A 17,425-nucleotide genomic window follows, 5' to 3' on the forward strand; every position below is an offset into this window, starting at 1 on the left:
GAAACTCACAGAGGGACAAAGATGCAGTCTACTTAAGGTATAAATTTGTTTAGCTCATTAAACTTTTGCAATTGGACTCCTGACCCATTGCAGTCCAGATGCTCTCCTCTCATTTACAGACAGCAGAACAAAAGAATGAAAGAGTGTTAACATACGTGTGCATGGGGATATTGAGTAGGAGGAACCAGAAAGAGAACAGGACAACACAGAGAGAAACAAACCCACAGACGTAAAGCTCAGACAGTGAAAGGAGTGAGAGGCAACAGTTCATTAATGAGCCAACTGTTGCAGTCAACAGTCCCAGTGATCCCCATGTCACACTGAGATCTCAGCTGTCATAATGCCAGACTGTACCACAGCCAAGACGCACGCAAAAAACCTGCATTTTCAAATGATAGGTAGCAGCAAACCAAAACAATCTGTAGCTTTAATTTTGTTCATGACATGCCTTGATAATAAAAACAGGAAAAACAAAGATGACGTGTGGAGCAAGTCATGGCTGGGCAAAAGACGACGTTATGGACTTCCAGATCTACAGAGTGAACTTGAGGTAATTTTGTTTCTAGTTGAAACATCCTGCCCCTTAATAAATAAACTTTAAGTAAACTTTACTTTGTACATTATCCACTCTGCTCATCATGTCACCATATGCTGCTACAAAGAGCTACAGTACAACTAATCGATAAATAAATAAATTGCCAACTTTTTAAATAATCAAATTTAATCGATAATGTTGATTAGTTGTTGCAGCCCTACAATATTTGTTTTTGTATTTCTGCCTACATAGTTACACATTTGGGGCCAGTCATGGATGGATAGAGAGTCGGATTCGTAACCAGTCTCAGGACTGGCAGGAATTGTCAGTGGGGGGAGTGAATAGCCAGCGCTCTCTCCACCCTCAATACCACGACTGAGGTGAGAGCCTTGAGCAAGGCATTGAACCCCCAACTGCTCCCCAGGCACCGCAGCATTGGCTGCAGGTGTGTGTTCACTGCTGTGTAACCCATCCTACTTTGGATGGGTTAAATGTAGAGCACAAATTCCGAGTATGGGTCACCAACTTGCTACTGCTACAAATCACTTCACATTCACAATCACATCTGTTGGTCAGATAATGTCTGCAACATGTACTATGTAAGGGGGTATAAGTAGAAGATAAAAAAAAACAACACTCCTGCGTTAAAGATACTTCTGAAGGGAAACGGCAGAAAGAAACAGCTGCAGAAGAACAGAAATACTCTAAGATACAAATTAGTTGAAAGCAAAGTTACACAAAACATTTTGTTTGTTAAAATCTCATTTATTCATCCCTCATATACAAAACAAATTTTCATTTTTCTGTGTGAAAAATAGCTCTGGATTTTGTTCAGGTCTATCTGGTTTGGCCCTCAGGATTTGCCGTTGTGGAGGCCTCAAGTATGTACAATATACAGTTTCTAAGAGCCCCAAGGAGTAGTTAAAAGATAACACTCAACAGCTGATGGAGGATCTGGTCTTATTAAAGCTCCCCAAACTGAAGGAGAAGATAGACAGGAGCTAAAACAAATTCAGCCTCAGTGCTTAAGGGGTTCTTTGAACGAGAGTGCTACCTGCAGTCTGGCATTACTAGAGGGCTGTTTAAGACCAGATGGGGAAGGTTTCCCAAAACCAAAATGAGAAGTTGGAGCCATAACATAACATAAAATGTGCAAACTGTGTCCTAAACATCATAATGCTGATTCTTATGAGTTTTCTGACAGCTTTTATTAGTCATCTGAGAAAGCTTCCCCCTCAAACTATCATTCAAACATCACTTTCTCACACAAACTTCTGTATGAGTGTCAATTCTCCTCATATACAGACATCTTTTTACACTTTTCAGATTTCTTTATAAAAATAAGGTTATCTTGCATTCATGTTATTAAACTTGGTTACAAAGTAAGATCAACAATCATTATTGCACAAATTGAATACATACAAGTAAATCATCCATAAAAAGAATGAAAAACAAAACATATAATGACTTTTGATTAAGATGGACTATATCTAAAAAATCTGAAGTGTTTGAAGAGGGGAAGACTAGGAGTAGGCAGAATAATGAAAATCCTCATCCTTGAAGGGTGAGGTTAGGGTGGTGGTGGTGCAACATACAACAGTTTGCCATGAAAATAACTGCTCACTGTGGTTACACATCATCCACCCTGCTTACATATTTTTGCGTGTGTGTAAAGTGCCTCGTCTACATGCATATGACTAGAAAACCAATAGTGTTAAGTGTTAACACATTGTTCCTGTTGATGAAGGAGTGATGTTGATGCAGGCACTTGTGGAATGAACATGTCACTAAAAGACCAAATGCTGGTCCCTTTAACATTCAACTTCCCTTGGCATCACAATTAACATTTGTTTTGTTTTCCTTTCAGGTAGTGTTTGTGAGCCTTAACCATGGTACTGTTATTTGCATTTTAAAAATAAATGTCTTAAGTAGTAGAATTGTTTCAAGACAGCATGAAAATCAACTTAAAAATAATCAACTTTAAAGTAATCAAAATAATCAATAATCAATAATAATAATGCTTTTATATTACAAGAATGATGTTAAATATATTAATCTGCAAGTATAACTTTGCTAACACATTCCCAGTACAAAATCTGGCAATCGATAAAGCTCACTGGATGAATGGAAGATGCCAATCAAAGTGAAATAATCAGACGTGATAAATATAAAATAAGATACATACAGCACAAGGTAACAAATATAAGATATCATTCACTTGTCCCACAGTCACTTTTGTCAAGCTTTTGTTTTTTGTACATTTTGATCATATGAAATTATTCTCACATGCAGAGCCATGCTGCTTTACTGAGTGTATTTTACTTTTAATGGCAAGTAGTAAGACAAGACACCGTCAAAAATAAAATGCCGACATTGCATTAGATGTTGAAAGCAACCATGACGGTGAGCAGGAGGGTGTAGTAAGGCACCCAAACAACAGTGCAAATGCTGTGGGAAGTAGCAGGTGATGTTACCTGGTCCATGAAGATTAAATAACACGTAAAAACCAAACAAGGAGTGTCTCGTATCAGGAGCCAAGATAAGAAAAAAACAGATGTAGAGGGATAAAGCAATGGAAAACAAATCAGTGTTTTTCTGTGGGTGGACAGACAGCATGCTGACAAGCCTCAAGCATTATGAATTATTAAATACTCAGGACCTGTATGTTAACGGTCATATCAGACTGCTTGCTGAATAAGAAACCATGACGCTATTAAAACATTAATGGCTGGAGTTCAACATTTAGTCAGTTAACCACATTGGCCCAGTAGCTGGAGTGCTAATGTAGGGAGGATTTGGTAAACTTTGCATGGATCCTAAATGGTCAAACTACATCTTTGAAGAAAACTGAATGGCTATGGATGGATTTTTACAGCAGTTAACCTGATTGGATCATGCTTCAGTCCACACAGACTATCACTTTGCTTGATTCTGCTCTCAAATTGCCATCTAGCGCTGCATATGGTGAGAACAGTGTCTACTCAGCCTTAGACCATTACATCATATAGCTTGTGTGTGTGGGGAGGGCTCTGTCTCTCTGGTAGTGATGGAGGTTAGCTAACATGGTGATCAAAAGTAGATTGATGAGAGGCCCTAGAGAAGCTGGTTAGGTAATGATGTCTTCATTCTTTCAGCCATCCACTTACTCCCTGCTCTTCCTCCCTCCCTCACTTCCTGCCCTCTCCATCCACCCGAGCCTTCTCTGGAATGGTTATTAAGGGCTATATTTAGATAAGCAGAAAACCTCGACCCTCTGAGTGCATTGCTGCAGAATGTTTCTGTGTTTCTATGTGTCTTCAAGATGCAAGGCTGATGCTACAGTCTGAAAGGAGTGTGCACATCATGAAAAGAGCTACAGGTGCATCTGCCACAGCCAACAGGCATGTCAGCTTGCATAGACTGTACACTAAACCTGACCATTAAGACCTGCAGTGAAGAAATGAGAAGACCAAAGAAAGGAGTTATGAAGGAAACAGGAACATACAGAAAACTAAAACATCTGTCCTCCAGTGCTTGTCAGTGGCACAAACTTTAAAGAAATGACAAATTCCAGTTAAAACCATATCACTTGATCAGAAATAAAATTATTCAAAGGGGAAAGTAGAGAATGTGCTTGATAGGCTACAAAAAAAAAAAAACATAAAACAGTTGTTACTACCTCTTCATGCACGCTCGCATTTCTCCTTTCATACATTCAAACTTATAGTACACACACATTATTCTTCCTCGTCATTGTTGCAATTCCCTACAGAAGTGGTTGTTTAAAACATAACTTTTGCAGGTCCAGACTTTGATCCCACCACTAAAGATACATGAGCTAAATAAAGACTGCTAACCAAAAATCCCCCTTTTAAAGTTTTCAAACCATTCCCAGTCATCCCATGGATTTGACCAACATGTGTCTTTATTTATTTATTTTTTATCCCAATCCACATTCCTGTGCTTTAGACTCCAGGGGCTTAATGGAGAGCAGGGCACAGGTTAAGCTGTGTTCCCCACACCTCGACCCCACAGTGTCTGGCTTGGTCAGTGCAAGACCCCAAGAGAAAGCACAGGGTGGCCAACAAAACAAAGTGATGGTGGAGGGGGAGAGAGAAGTGTAGAGGAGGAGTTACGAGGATGCTGATGTAGCAGAAGAACTCTTTCCAGAATTAAATACTGATCCTAAGCCCTGAGGTTTTTTGTATGTCTGTGGCTTTTGGTGTTTAAAGAACTCAACACCTTACTTCACCTCATCATTGCCCACCATTTGTTCTACTTCTTCCCCCTATACTTTCCTTCACTGGGACTTCTCGTCAGATTCAGAGGGGGTATGCTCACGGGGCAGCGACATGCTCCTGTGGCGGTCCCACAGCTTGTGGAGCTCGGTAGCCTCATTCTCACTGCTGCTGGTGCCACTGTCTCGGAAACTGGCCAGAGGAGGACGCACCTTCACACCTTTCACTGTCACAGAGCCCTCAATAGCCTTGCGAAGCTGGATAAAGACAAGTCAGTTAGAAACAAAACCACATAGAGTCCAGGCACTGCTGCAGATAATACCCCAGTGAAGCCCAGTCTGCTTTTATGCCTTAACCATGAACAATGTAAGCTTTTTACCTCCAAACCTAAACTGACTTGACTTCATTTTTGATGACAGTTCCTTGCCCCAACCTGTACTTGAGGCTTGCATTTGCACTTTTAAAAGGGCAATACTTCTTGATAATGTTTATGTCTATGGTTAAAACCAACTGACAGAGCAACATTTTTCACTAAGATTTTTTCATTAATGTAAAAAATGTATGCAATGCTGTATATAGTTTTGGCCCCAGTGGAAATAGGAAGCTGACTAGCTGTGCTCTGCAAGTTCATGTAAGTAATCGATAGTCTGATTCACAGGCACACAAGCCATTTTCTCTTTTGAACTGAAATCTTCTTTCTAAAATATAAAGGCGAGAAATATGTTCAGAGGGCAGCGTGCACTGTAAAGAGAGGTCAAAGTGACTGACTTTTGCTGCTGCTTGCTGAAACATTTCACAGAATAAGAGGAAAGAGAAAGGAGTGGGCGAAATGACTGCCCATTTATTAACCTCTGCAGCTCTTCTTGCCGCGTGAACACAGCAGAAATGAAAGGAGATCAGAAATGTCCACAGACACGGCCACACCTGTGGCTGCCACAGTGCATGCTGCAGTATGCTTTTTAGTATTGTTCATAAAAGACAATTTATTAGAAGAAATCAGAGTGGCTCAGAATGGCAGAGGCAATTACCTTAGGTATTGCCAAAGGAATAGATGTGGTCTGCCCAATAAAATATTACCAACTACACTGTTGGTAGTGAGGCACAGGAAGTAAGAGATGAATTTTGCCTTTTACACAAATATAAGGCTGTGCTGCTGTAGCCAGAATATAGCAAGCAAAAAGTCCATAGTGTGAACTCACAGATGATCTGCAGAGTACATCAGCAAAATGTGGTTTATGTCAACCCAGATTGAAAAAAAGTCCAAATATTTTCTTAACATGCTAGTGTATTTTCAATAATTAGAGTTTATATGGACTCCACAACAGTGATTATTCATACATTTAAAAGAATATAAAAACATTAACAGTTTAAAAACACTTTGTTGTGATTATCAACAGTGTCTGTTCTCTGCTATTATTAATATGAATTAATTTTCTGCTTGACCAGGCAAGTTTGATGAAGGATGAAGATAAAGGATTTACTGATAAGTAAACTGGTTGCATGATGCAGAGTGGAAAAAAATACTATAATACTAATCCTTCTATAATACGACTATAATCATACACACAACCATCCCTGTGTTTCTTTTTCCATATGAAGCAGAGAGGCTGTGATTTAACAGTGTCTCCGTGTGATAGACAGGCAGACCGCGAGAGGCTGGGCTTTATCTGCCTTGGTTGTTTTTTTTTTTGTCTGCTGGTGGAACGCAGAACAAAATCGCCTAAATGTCAGGGACAGGCAAGTAGCACTGCACTTAGCAACAATCCTCTCACCACTTCCTGGCCTATTCACATAGAGCAAGGGTTTTTCAGTTGTTTTTGAGGCAGCAGAAATGGAAAGAGAAGGAGGGGGACAAAGAACAAACGGAAAGACAATAGATAGAGACAGCAATACTAAGCAGCCTGTTGTCTGTCATAGTACATAATGGGTAGACGGAGGGGGAATCATTAATGTTCACTGAAATGTAGAGATGCACCGACTGCAATTTTCTTGGCCGATTCCAATTTCCAATTTTTCAGTAAGTGTGACCTGCCAATTCAGATTTTTTTTAAAGAACTGTAATGAAAGCATATCCAGAAATATTTTCTTCAATGAAAATTTTTATTTTATAATAAAAAAAAAATAATAATAAAGGATACAGAATCATGCAAAAAAATCGGCCAATTCCGATCACTGGCTGGTCAATCAGGGCATCTCTACTGAAATGTCTTTGAATGTGTGTGTGCTGCACAGCGACAGCACTACTTGATGATGTGACAGTGATATTTGAGTTGTGAAAGCAGTGATAATGCTGCTTGGGTAAATGATGACAGTCACATTTTTTTGCAAGAGGCTGGTTTTAGACGAAAATTGACAAAAAATAATTGTGTTTAATATCTATGGAACCATTAAACATATCCATCTATTATCTACTGCTTATTCCTGCTATCCAGGGTCATGAAAAAGCTCTCATACCTATATTCACACCTATGGGCAATTTTTGAATTTTATTTATTTTATTAGTTTATTTTTTATTTATTTTATTTATTAGTCAGTGTTAACCACCATGCCACCCATTAAACACCTTATTAAATTATTAAAGATGTACCATAATGATGTGAACTGGGTAAAGAATACACCTGAACATGGTAAAGAATACTCCAAATGTACACCAAGATGACTTGTAACAAGACTTGTACCTCTTTGAGGGAAACCACCCCAATGAGGCGTCCAATGCTGGTGACATAGGCGTGGTCGAGGCCCAGCAGAGAGAAGATGGTATGTGTCTGGAGAAGAAAAACAACAGTACAAATCAAAGATAACACTGTGCTAGGCTTCTACTTTAAAGAGAAAATGAGGCTCAGTTAGGGAAATGCTCCACTGACTTCAATTATCCAACACCGATAACTTAATTCACAGTGTTTTCGGTCAACTAGTGAAATGTTCAGCTAAATAGGATACTAGCCCCCCTGGGAAATGTGGCAGAGACATTCAGTTTGTTTCCCAACTTTTAAAAAGGAAAAAGAAACCTACAACAGCATGGCTGAATACCTGCTTACACTGAGAAATAAATGAAGCTGCTCACAGTATGTCCTAATCAAAGCCTCTGCTTTCTGCATCTGCGAGAAAACCTGAGTTTAACATGTAGATGTATGAGCATGATCTCTATCACAGCTATTTTGGAAGCAGTACTTTCAGTGTACACATGATGCGGATAGACTTTACTAACCATTTTTTAATCCTTCGATGTAGATAAGGCAGGAGTGTACTTTAAAACAAAGTAATTTTATGTAGAGACAACTTATTTAGAGACAGTTTAAATGTTTGAAAATACAGGTTTTGTATATCTATTTATACTTACTGCCCTATTTATACTGAATTTGCTGATGCAATGACTCAGTTTCTCCATAGGGGTCATTAAAGTATACTTTAATTTTATCTCCTCTAACAGATTTACTATAGAGGATTGTGGCTGTTTGTAGCTAAAGGTTAAAAACGTGAGCCGCAGATCAGAAAGGTTTTTTTGTTCTAGAATAGACACTTGGGACATCTGAATTGATTCCACTGTGCCAAACAAACAAAAAGCTGTGCCAAGCAAATTTTTTACGCTGGCAGCAGCAGTAATGCAATCCATCAGTGTCTTCCCCCACTGTCTGGGGACAGAGTCAGCTCACCTCCAATTCAAACCTTTCACATCTATTTCAACTGCAATTCATTAATTAAAGCTGATACTAATAGGATTTTAGAACCAACTGATCATCACAGCACTATAATTTGATACAGTCCATTGCAGACTCTAAACAAATAGGGACTGGGCCAGCAAACTTTAACTTCTGCATTTTACACTGAGCCAACAGTTCATATTTGGAAATCACTCTGACCACAAAGTGGAACCTTTGGTACAACAAAACCGGGATTACCGGAAATGTTTGTTTGACTTTGGAGCATTAATTGGTGAATACCAAAAGGTGGATTTTTTTGTGTTACTCATGATGTTGGAGGAACAGTTCAACATTTTGGGAGATATATTTATTCACTCACCTTCTCATTTAATGTTTAGAAAGGAATCAAATATGGGTATAAAAATGTTAACGTTTTCTGTTACCATTTAAAAGATACCCCAGCAATGCTGAGTTTTGATTTATTGGTTACTAATGAACCTACAGACAACAGGGCCACACACCACACAACAAGAGCTGTAAACAGCATGGGATAAATGTTAGTCAGATTCAGAGAGGCTGCACACAGATGCACGCACACACACACACGCCTGTATTCAGCAGCGCCAGTGGTGGCGGGTGGTATTTAATATGCTGAGGGAGATTGTGCGTGGTATTGGTTTTGGCAGTGTGCAGCAGAGGGAGGGAAGCGAGATGGATTGGTGCAGGATCCCTGTCTTAAATGTTTAAAGAGTATTCACACATAGCCCAGAGGACAAGAAGGAGATGGGGAGAGAGTGTGAAAGAGAGATAGAGAGAGGGAGAGAGAGAGAGAGAGAGAGTTACAGTAAGAGTAAGAGAGAGGGAGGGAGAGAGAGAGAGCACAGGTAGCATTATGAGCCACTGGCAAACCAGAAAGAGTCACTATGTGTGTGTTTGTGTGTAGGAAGTGAGTATTTCAACACAGAAATATGTTTGCATGTGTTGAAAACTTCCACGCTGTGCAATTATGCTGCAGTAAGAAAACTAAATCAACACAAGCTCTAAAGAACTAAAGCTCCTGTCTTTACGCTGCACTTTCTCTTTTTTTCACACAGTGGGGGAAAACTTGGCTTGAGTAGCCTATGCACCTGATCCTGTGGGTTGTTTGCATGCTTTTTCCAAGTCAGTACACACCACAGTAGCAACACGAGTATCTGGAGTATAGGAACAAGAAACTATCCAACAGCTGTTTTTCGGAGAATGAAGCTGACTTTGCACTGACAGATAAAACAAGTTTAGCTTGTCATTCTGTCTTACTTGGAAAATAAGCTGTCACTGTATAAAAACATATCTTTCCCCTTTCCAATGCCTAACTGTACTCTCTAAATCATATTTTAATAACAGAAGACTATTTTGTTTTAATGCACATCTGAGGGAAAAAAATCAAATGGTGTTCCCCAAGGCTCTATTTTTGGGCCTCTCCTGTTTAACATCTACATGCTACCATTAACCTCAGATGATGGAAAACAACTGTAAGTACATAATTACATAAGTACATAATTAAGCACACAACAAACAGATTCAAGCAAATAATATCATGGTTTGACTGTGGCGCTGTATAACCAGTTAGTGAATTAAGTCGATTGTGTTTGTAATTTTACCTTCAGAAGGGTCAACATTATTTTCCTCACCACCATTTAACATAATTCTCTCATAATTCTCTAAATTCAAAGATAATTAGTTCCTCTGATTTGGATAACTTGAAACGTAACACTAGGACACACACCTAATGGAAAGGATACACATGAAAGAGACAGAGGTTGAACAGCTGTATTTACAGACAGACCTTATGCAGTGAAGTGCGCTCCACCAGCTGGAATGGGGCTGGGTCGATCTTGCAGTTGTTGAAGTTGACCTGCTCATCAAGCTGCATCTCCTCCCACTCTGCAATCTGCAAAACACACACAAGAGAATGGAAATGAGCCTTTGCAGCATTTAAGGACTTTAAACAGCTAGTAGTATCAAATTAACAGAATCATTTCCAGCTACAGATATAGATGCAAATGACTGGACTTTAGTCTTTAGTAAAAAGTTGACTTCCAGGATTATAGCTTGGCTTTTCTGGCCACAGTGTGTCAGTATGCAGTAAGCTGTTAACAAATAATATCTTAATGTCTGCAGTCACTAATCAGGAGGGAAAAGCATCAAATGAAAGCACAATACCTCCCAACAAATCATCTCCTTTTGATAGACAATCAGTGGACTAGGCATGACAATGAATGGCCTCATAAATCATATGTGACCTACAACAATGCATGATGAGAAAGGTGAATGTTGAACAAGAAGGGGAGATGTAGTATGAAGTCATGACACAGCAGACATCAGTGGTTAACAGTGAGCGATTCTCAGAGAAAAAAAAGGGACACAGGGAGAAGGTGTGAGGAATGTGCAGCTGACAGAGACGAAATGAGAGGTGCTGTTGATGGATGAATTATGAATGATGTCATATCCAAAAATATAAGACTCCGGGGCAATCGGCTCATCTGGGGATATTGAGAAATCTGATGTCAAGTCTGTGTGACGTCATTAAGAACAAACTGAGGTTTGAGTTTGACAAATGTACAGCAGGTTTCGGATAGACGGATAACGCATGCCAAGAATTTTCTCATTGTCAACAAATCGATTAATAAGAATAAACACATCCTAATAAAAGGTATTGTGTGTATAGTCAAAGCATGATATATCTTTATCCTCTGTGCCATAAAGCTCCATTGTTGTATTAATCTACCTGAGACAGTCCCCAACAAATATTGTAATTACTCCTGTATAAGCAGTGTTTGCTAAAAACCACAGGCCGGTGTTTCATTTGTCATTTTCTTTTTCTTTTTTTTTTAAAAAAAGAACTATATATATGTTAGCTGCAATAAGAATAAATGAGCTTGGGGCTGAATCCCACAGACATACAAAGCAAGAAAGTTGAAAAGTACTGTACTGAAAGAAACACATTATTGGTTTTGATCTTTTTATGTGATCTGTTGACAGTACAAAGAATATAAAATAACACCAGCCTTATCCCTTAATACATCTATAAAACTGACTGTTTATAAGACCCCAAAGGATTTTGACAATACAGTATTGGCACTAGATTAATTATTTGCGGGCCGGGACATTTAGACTATCATGGCACATGAAAACTCTACAGCCATGAAATCTGTTTAAAGCAGGTTTATCCATGCTGCTTTTCTAATGGAAGGGCACATTTTGAAATATGTTTACATGACAAATTTCACTTCCTTGACAATTAATTAATTAAAAAAAAAAAAAAGCAACAGTCCAGTGATTTACTAGTGCGGTTTCATTAAGTTTGATGCAAGAGTAAATAATCTTATCTTGGAAATCTGGTGACAGAGGCTGCACTTAATTCTTTTTTGTTATAGCTAGTAGTTTATCTGTGACAGAATGTAATATTTAACTGTATTTAATGTTTTGAGATTTTGATATCTGATAGCCTGTAATCCTTTGAGGCTTTGTTTCCAGTGTGTGTGTACATACATATACCGGTTGTGTGACTGTCCATCTTACCTCTCTAATGGTCATGTCATCCTCCACATCTCCATCATCCTGCACAAGATAAATAGGAGAACAGTCAGTACAGAAAACAAAGATAAAAAACACACACAAACCAGAAACATGAAGAAAACCACATTGTACAAATACAGAAGCAGTAGATAGACATGATTACATGTAATGGTAAACAGTGGTATCCAGTTGGTTATTATCACAATAAATATTTATTTGTACTTTTCAACTGATCCTCTTCCAGTACATCTGTGTGCATACCATATGATAACATGACATACTGAAAAGACATAATCATGCATCATTTCACAAGTGTTATACTGTACTGCAGTGTTGAGACAGATGGACAGAAATGGAATGAGCGACTACAGTACATTTAATGAGTGCGGGGGATTTGATGTGTGAGCTGTCAGAGCAGATTATCATTATAACGATGGGCCTTTGGCGCCCTCAGGCTGGAATCAAACTAGCAACTCTGTGCTTTACAGAGGTGCGAAGGGAACAGCTAAATGTGTTTCTGCACGGTGTGTATGTGACTCTGTGTGTGTGGGGGTGATGAGCTATGAAATATGATTTCAAAGTGTTTAGTCATGTACTTGAGGACAGGTATTTACTTTCTCAGGGTTGAATGCTGGGTAACGTGCATGTTAGAGAGAGAGAGAGAGAGAGGAAGGCAGCTTGTGACCCTTAGCTCATTTATCCTCATCTCTATGGCCAACTTGTTGGTAACCCTAGCAACTGTTGCCAAAGGGGTAGAAAAGAGGTGCCCTGCTGTAGCATTATGCAAGCAAGTAGTCAGACATGCATGGAGTTGAGACAAAACACACACAGCTATAGCACTTTAATTCTGCTGTCTTACTGATCATTCTGCTTGTCACACAACACAAGGGCACTGCGAATGTCACCGAGGCATTCCAGGGGTAAAATGTAAACTAAAAAAAATGAGATCAAATAACTTTAGTGTGTGTGTATGTTTGTGTTTTCAGAAGGAGGTGAGTTTTGAGAGACAGAGAGAGGTGGGACTGTGCATGCAAAATAGGCGCTTTCAGAAAGATTAGCTGCTCTATTAAAAGAGCAAATCTCTGCTTCTGGATATATGAGGGAGACAGAAGTGTGTGTGTGTGCTTGAGAAAACTTTGTGAGTACATATGTGACTTGACAGTGAAATCAGAGGAAGCATTTGCATATTCAAATGAGATCTGAATGAGCATGAGTGTATGTATGTGGGTGCAGAGGCATATGAGGCTGTGGAGTGCTGACAATATGTGGTGAAGCTGTTTTGCTTGCTGTGCTGCTTTTATGACAAAAATTTCAAAAGGTCTATTGTTCTTTCCAAAATATGCATCTGCGTTAAAAGGTTAAATCTTCCAAATTACAAAATATTTTGTTGACTACCCCTGGTACTGTATCTAGAGATGTGGATGGTTTTGGTTTTATTTGGCCAGATGTTCTGCTGCATCAAATACAATGGAATTTAACAGGCTTTTAATCAACAAAGCAGAACTGTTTGTTTAGCATTCACATGTTCGGCTTTAACTCTGTCTGTAGTATTGCTGGACCAAATTATTTCAACCTTTCGAGTACAGTCATAACCACTTGCATTTTAGGGTTTTCGGTCATATTGCTTTTGACCATGTTTGCTGTATACTTGAGTTTGATTGATGTATCAACCAGCCAGTTTTATTTGATTATCATTAATATATCAGTAACAGCTGATAAAAAAGCACATGGATTTATCATGTGATCCACACACAATACTCATTCCTGTAAGGAAAACATCCTTAAATAAAACAGATGATCTCAATCACATACAGAATACTGGGAAATAATTCAAATTGATGATGCTCTCATGTTGTGCAGATCTTGCTGGATGCAGCCTGACCAGAAGTTTACACCAGCATCATTTTCATTAGGACCCCAATCTCCATCCTCTCAATCACTGTTTTAACTCTCTGGGGTCTTAGGGTGTTTTGGGGCCCTGGACAAGTTTTGACATGCACTGACATTTGTGCTTTTTTCAGTTGCTTTTAAACATATTCATGAATAGTCTGATAACACGCATGTTTATACATGTCATGATGTGAGTTTTTGGTTTCCTGTAATGGACTTTTATTTTGGTGTCTGAGTTCCTTTTTGGTCTCTATAAAGTCATACGTAGCCTTATGTTTTATTAGATTAGTTTCACCTATTTTCTATTAGCCTTGTGTCTTTGTGTACTTATACCCCGTTTTCCTTTGTACTTTGTTGGAGCATTAACATTACTGCCTAAGTTATGGTAGGAGAGAAGTTAGTTTTACACCAAGTGGTGGAGCTTGATTTGTTTGTTTGCTGAGTGACAAGTATTTTGGGATTAGCGAGTGCTGAGAGTTTTGATGCCAGAGTGCCCTGATGGTTTTTTGTTCCTGTTCCTGAGTCTGGTTGATCCAGAAGAAAATAAGATGTTTTGTGTCCTGCATTTGGGTTCTGCTCCACATCTTTCACCACACCACCCATCACAACAATACATGACTGTGTTTGTGAGAAAACAGCGTTTATGCATGGTTAGTGAAAAATAACAATTGTTAAGTCACTGAAATAAGACCATAAAACACATACAGAACATTGGTTCACAAGACGTTTGAGAACTGGATCTTGTAGCCTAGAGTGTTTGCTTCAAAATGATGTGAATATCATCTTGGTCACTCATTCACAGAAAACAATACACTGACTAGACTTTCTCTAAGGCCCTTTTTTTGTAGAAAGGGCATATGCATGAAGGCGTGCATGATCATGAATAATCATGTGATTTCAGTCAGGAATGTGGCTCAGAGGGAATTACTCGTCAGGAATTATATCCTGTGCTGGGTTCAGTCACTCATCAAATGCAAACATCCGTCATCTGAGTCGCATTTTTCCTCTGACGAGAAAGTGAACTCTTTGTCGCTGTCCGGAACCACTTGCGTAGCGTGTCATCATCTGAACACGCAGAAAAAGTAAGTAAATTCTATGATGAAGCTTGACGTTTTATGCCATTTCTTGGGGGCGTGTGCTCAGTATTGAGTAGAAGCACCCTTTTGAGCTAGTACAGCCATGAGTCTTCTTGGGAATGATGCAACAAGTGTCTCACACCTGGATTTGGGGATCCTCTGCCATTCTTCCTTGCAGATCCTCTCCAGTTCTGTCAGGTTGGATGGTGAACGTTGGTGGACAGCCATTTTCAGGTCTCTCCAGAGATGCTCAATTGGGTTTAGGTCAGGGCTCTGGCTGGGCCAGTCAAGAACGGTCACAGAGTTGTTCCAAAGCCACTCCTTTGTTATTTTAGCTGTGTGCTTAGGGTCATTGTCCTGTTGAAAGGTGAACCTTTGGCCCAGTCTGAAGTCCTGAGCACTCTGGAAGAGGTTTTCTTCCAGGATATCTCTGTACTTGGCCACATTCATCTTTCCTTCAATTGCAACCAGTCGTCCTGTCCCTGCAGCTGAAAAACACCCCCACAACATGATGCTCCCACCACCATGTTTCACTGTAGGGATTGTATTGGGCAGGTGATGAGCAGTGCCTGGTTTTCTCCCCACATACCGCTTAGAATTAACACCAAAGAGTTCAATCTTGGTCTCATCAGACCAGAGAATCTTATTTCTCATAGTCTGGGAGTCCTTCATGTGTTTTTTGGCAAACTCTATGCGGGCTTTCATGTGTCTTGCACTGAGGAGAGGCTTCCGTCGGGCCACTCTGCCATAAAGCCCCGACTGGTGGAGGGCTGCAGTGATAGTTGACTTTGTGGAACTTTCTCCCATCTCCCTACTGCATCTCTGGAGCTCAACCCCAGTGATCTTTGGGTTCTTCTTTACCTCTCTCACCAAGGCTCTTCTCCCACGATTGCTCAGTTTGGCTGGACAGCCAGGTCTAGGAAGAGTTCTGGTCGTCCCAAACTTTTTCCATTTGAGGATTATGGAGGCCACTGTGCTCTTAGGAACCTTGAGTGCTGCAGAAATTCTTTTGTAACCTTGGCCAGATCTGTGCCTTGCCACAAGTCTGTCTCTGAGCTCCTTGGGCAGTTCCTTCGACCTCATGATTCTCATTTGCTGTGACATGCACTGTGTGTCAGGATCCATGTTCTATGTACTTCCTGTGTTTTATTTTGAAAGGATCCTGACAGGAACTGGTTGTGGATGAATTCTGTTTCTTTATGTAGTCTAATTTGCTTGAGTGTTTTCACCTGTGCCTAGTTTTGCTCCCCGGCTTTATATACCTTGTTTTGTCCCTTGTCTTGTTGCCGGGTTGTCTGCCTTACCAGCTGCTTTACAAGCTGCCAGAGAAGCTGCCCTAGAACCTGCCATAGCAGCAGCCATAGAACCTGCAATAGGATCTGCAACGAACTGCTACGTATGATTTCATGTACTGCCGAGACAGTGTTTGAGTTCTCGTTAGTCTTGTTTGGTTTATGGACTGCCTTTTGTTTCTCGGAATTAAGTTAAGTATTTGTCTCTTTTGGTCTATGTCCTGATTCCTCCTCCTGTCTCCTCTTTATGTGTGTTCTGCCTCCGGTCATGTTTCTTGTCCCTGTGTTTCATGTTCCGACCCCCGTCTCTCTTGTTCTAATGTTTGTGTGATCTGGTGCGTCTCCCAAATGTGTGTGTGTGACCCAGATCCTCTCTAGTCTTGATTCCCTGCTCATGTCCATGTCCCCTGTGGTTTAGACCTTCATGCCCCGTTCCTTGTCTCTCATGTGCAAGTGTTTGTGTGATCTGGTGCGTCTCCCCAATTTGTGTGTGTGTGACCCAGATTCCCTCAAGCCTTGACTCCCTGCTCATGTCCTTGTGTCTTGTGGTCTAGACCCTTCATGCTCCCTTCCTAATCTTTCATGTTCTTGTGTCGGTGTGTGTTGATCTGGTGCGTCTCCCTTAATAAGTGTGTGTGTCCCGGATCCCTCCGACTGTGTCTCCTTGTGCCCTTGTCCTCTGTTCATGTTTTCATGTATACCTTGTGCCCTGGTTCCTGATGTCATGTTTATGTCTCATGTCCTTGTGCTTCCGACCTAGACCGTTTCCCTCCTAATTTGTAGTTTTGGTTCTTGTAAATAAAGCCTCGTATCAAGTACCAGTGTGGGTGCATCTGTTTGGTCCGAACTTTATCATAGTTACCCGAACCCTGACACTGTGAGCTGTAAGGTCTTATATAGACAGGTGTGTGCCTTTCCTAATCAAGTCCAATCAGTTTAATTAAACACAGCTGGACTCCAATGAAGGAGCAGAACCATCTCAAGGAGGATCAGAAGAAATGGACAGCATGCGAGTTAAATATGAGTGTCACTGCAAAGGGTCTGAATACTTATGACCATGTGATATTTCAGTTTTTCTTTTTTAATAAATTTGCAAAAATTTCTACATTTCTGTTTTTTTCTGTCAAGATGGGGTGCTGAGTGTACATTAATGAGAAATAAAATGAACTTTTTTGATTCTGGCAAATGGCTGCAATGACACAAAGAGTGAAAAATT

The 17,425-nt window shown here is 39.9% G+C and overlaps 1 protein-coding gene across 3 annotated transcripts in view; it reads right to left on the minus strand.

Moving 5' to 3' along the window:
* Positions 1 to 1,183: 1,183 nt before the first annotated feature.
* Positions 1,184 to 17,425, minus strand: part of LOC113136720 (chloride channel protein 2-like) — a 137,774-nt gene continuing 121,532 nt past the window's right edge. For 2 of the 3 annotated variants that reach the window (XM_026317756.1, XM_026317765.1), the window contains exons 21-24: positions 11,955 to 11,993; positions 10,219 to 10,323; positions 7,431 to 7,517; positions 1,185 to 5,009 (exon numbers count right to left, since the gene is read on the minus strand). In XM_026317756.1, the coding sequence (XP_026173541.1) occupies positions 4,815 to 5,009; positions 7,431 to 7,517; positions 10,219 to 10,323; positions 11,955 to 11,993 (426 nt within the window). In that variant the 3' untranslated portion in view covers positions 1,185 to 4,814. Of the gene's footprint in view, positions 5,010 to 7,430; positions 7,518 to 10,218; positions 10,324 to 11,954; positions 11,994 to 17,425 lie in introns of all 3 variants that reach the window. The other variant, XM_026317770.1, reaches the window with a different exon arrangement.

The sequence above is a fragment of the Mastacembelus armatus genome, chromosome 13 (assembly GCF_900324485.2).
Source record: "Mastacembelus armatus chromosome 13, fMasArm1.2, whole genome shotgun sequence".
NCBI lineage: Eukaryota > Metazoa > Chordata > Actinopteri > Synbranchiformes > Mastacembelidae > Mastacembelus > Mastacembelus armatus.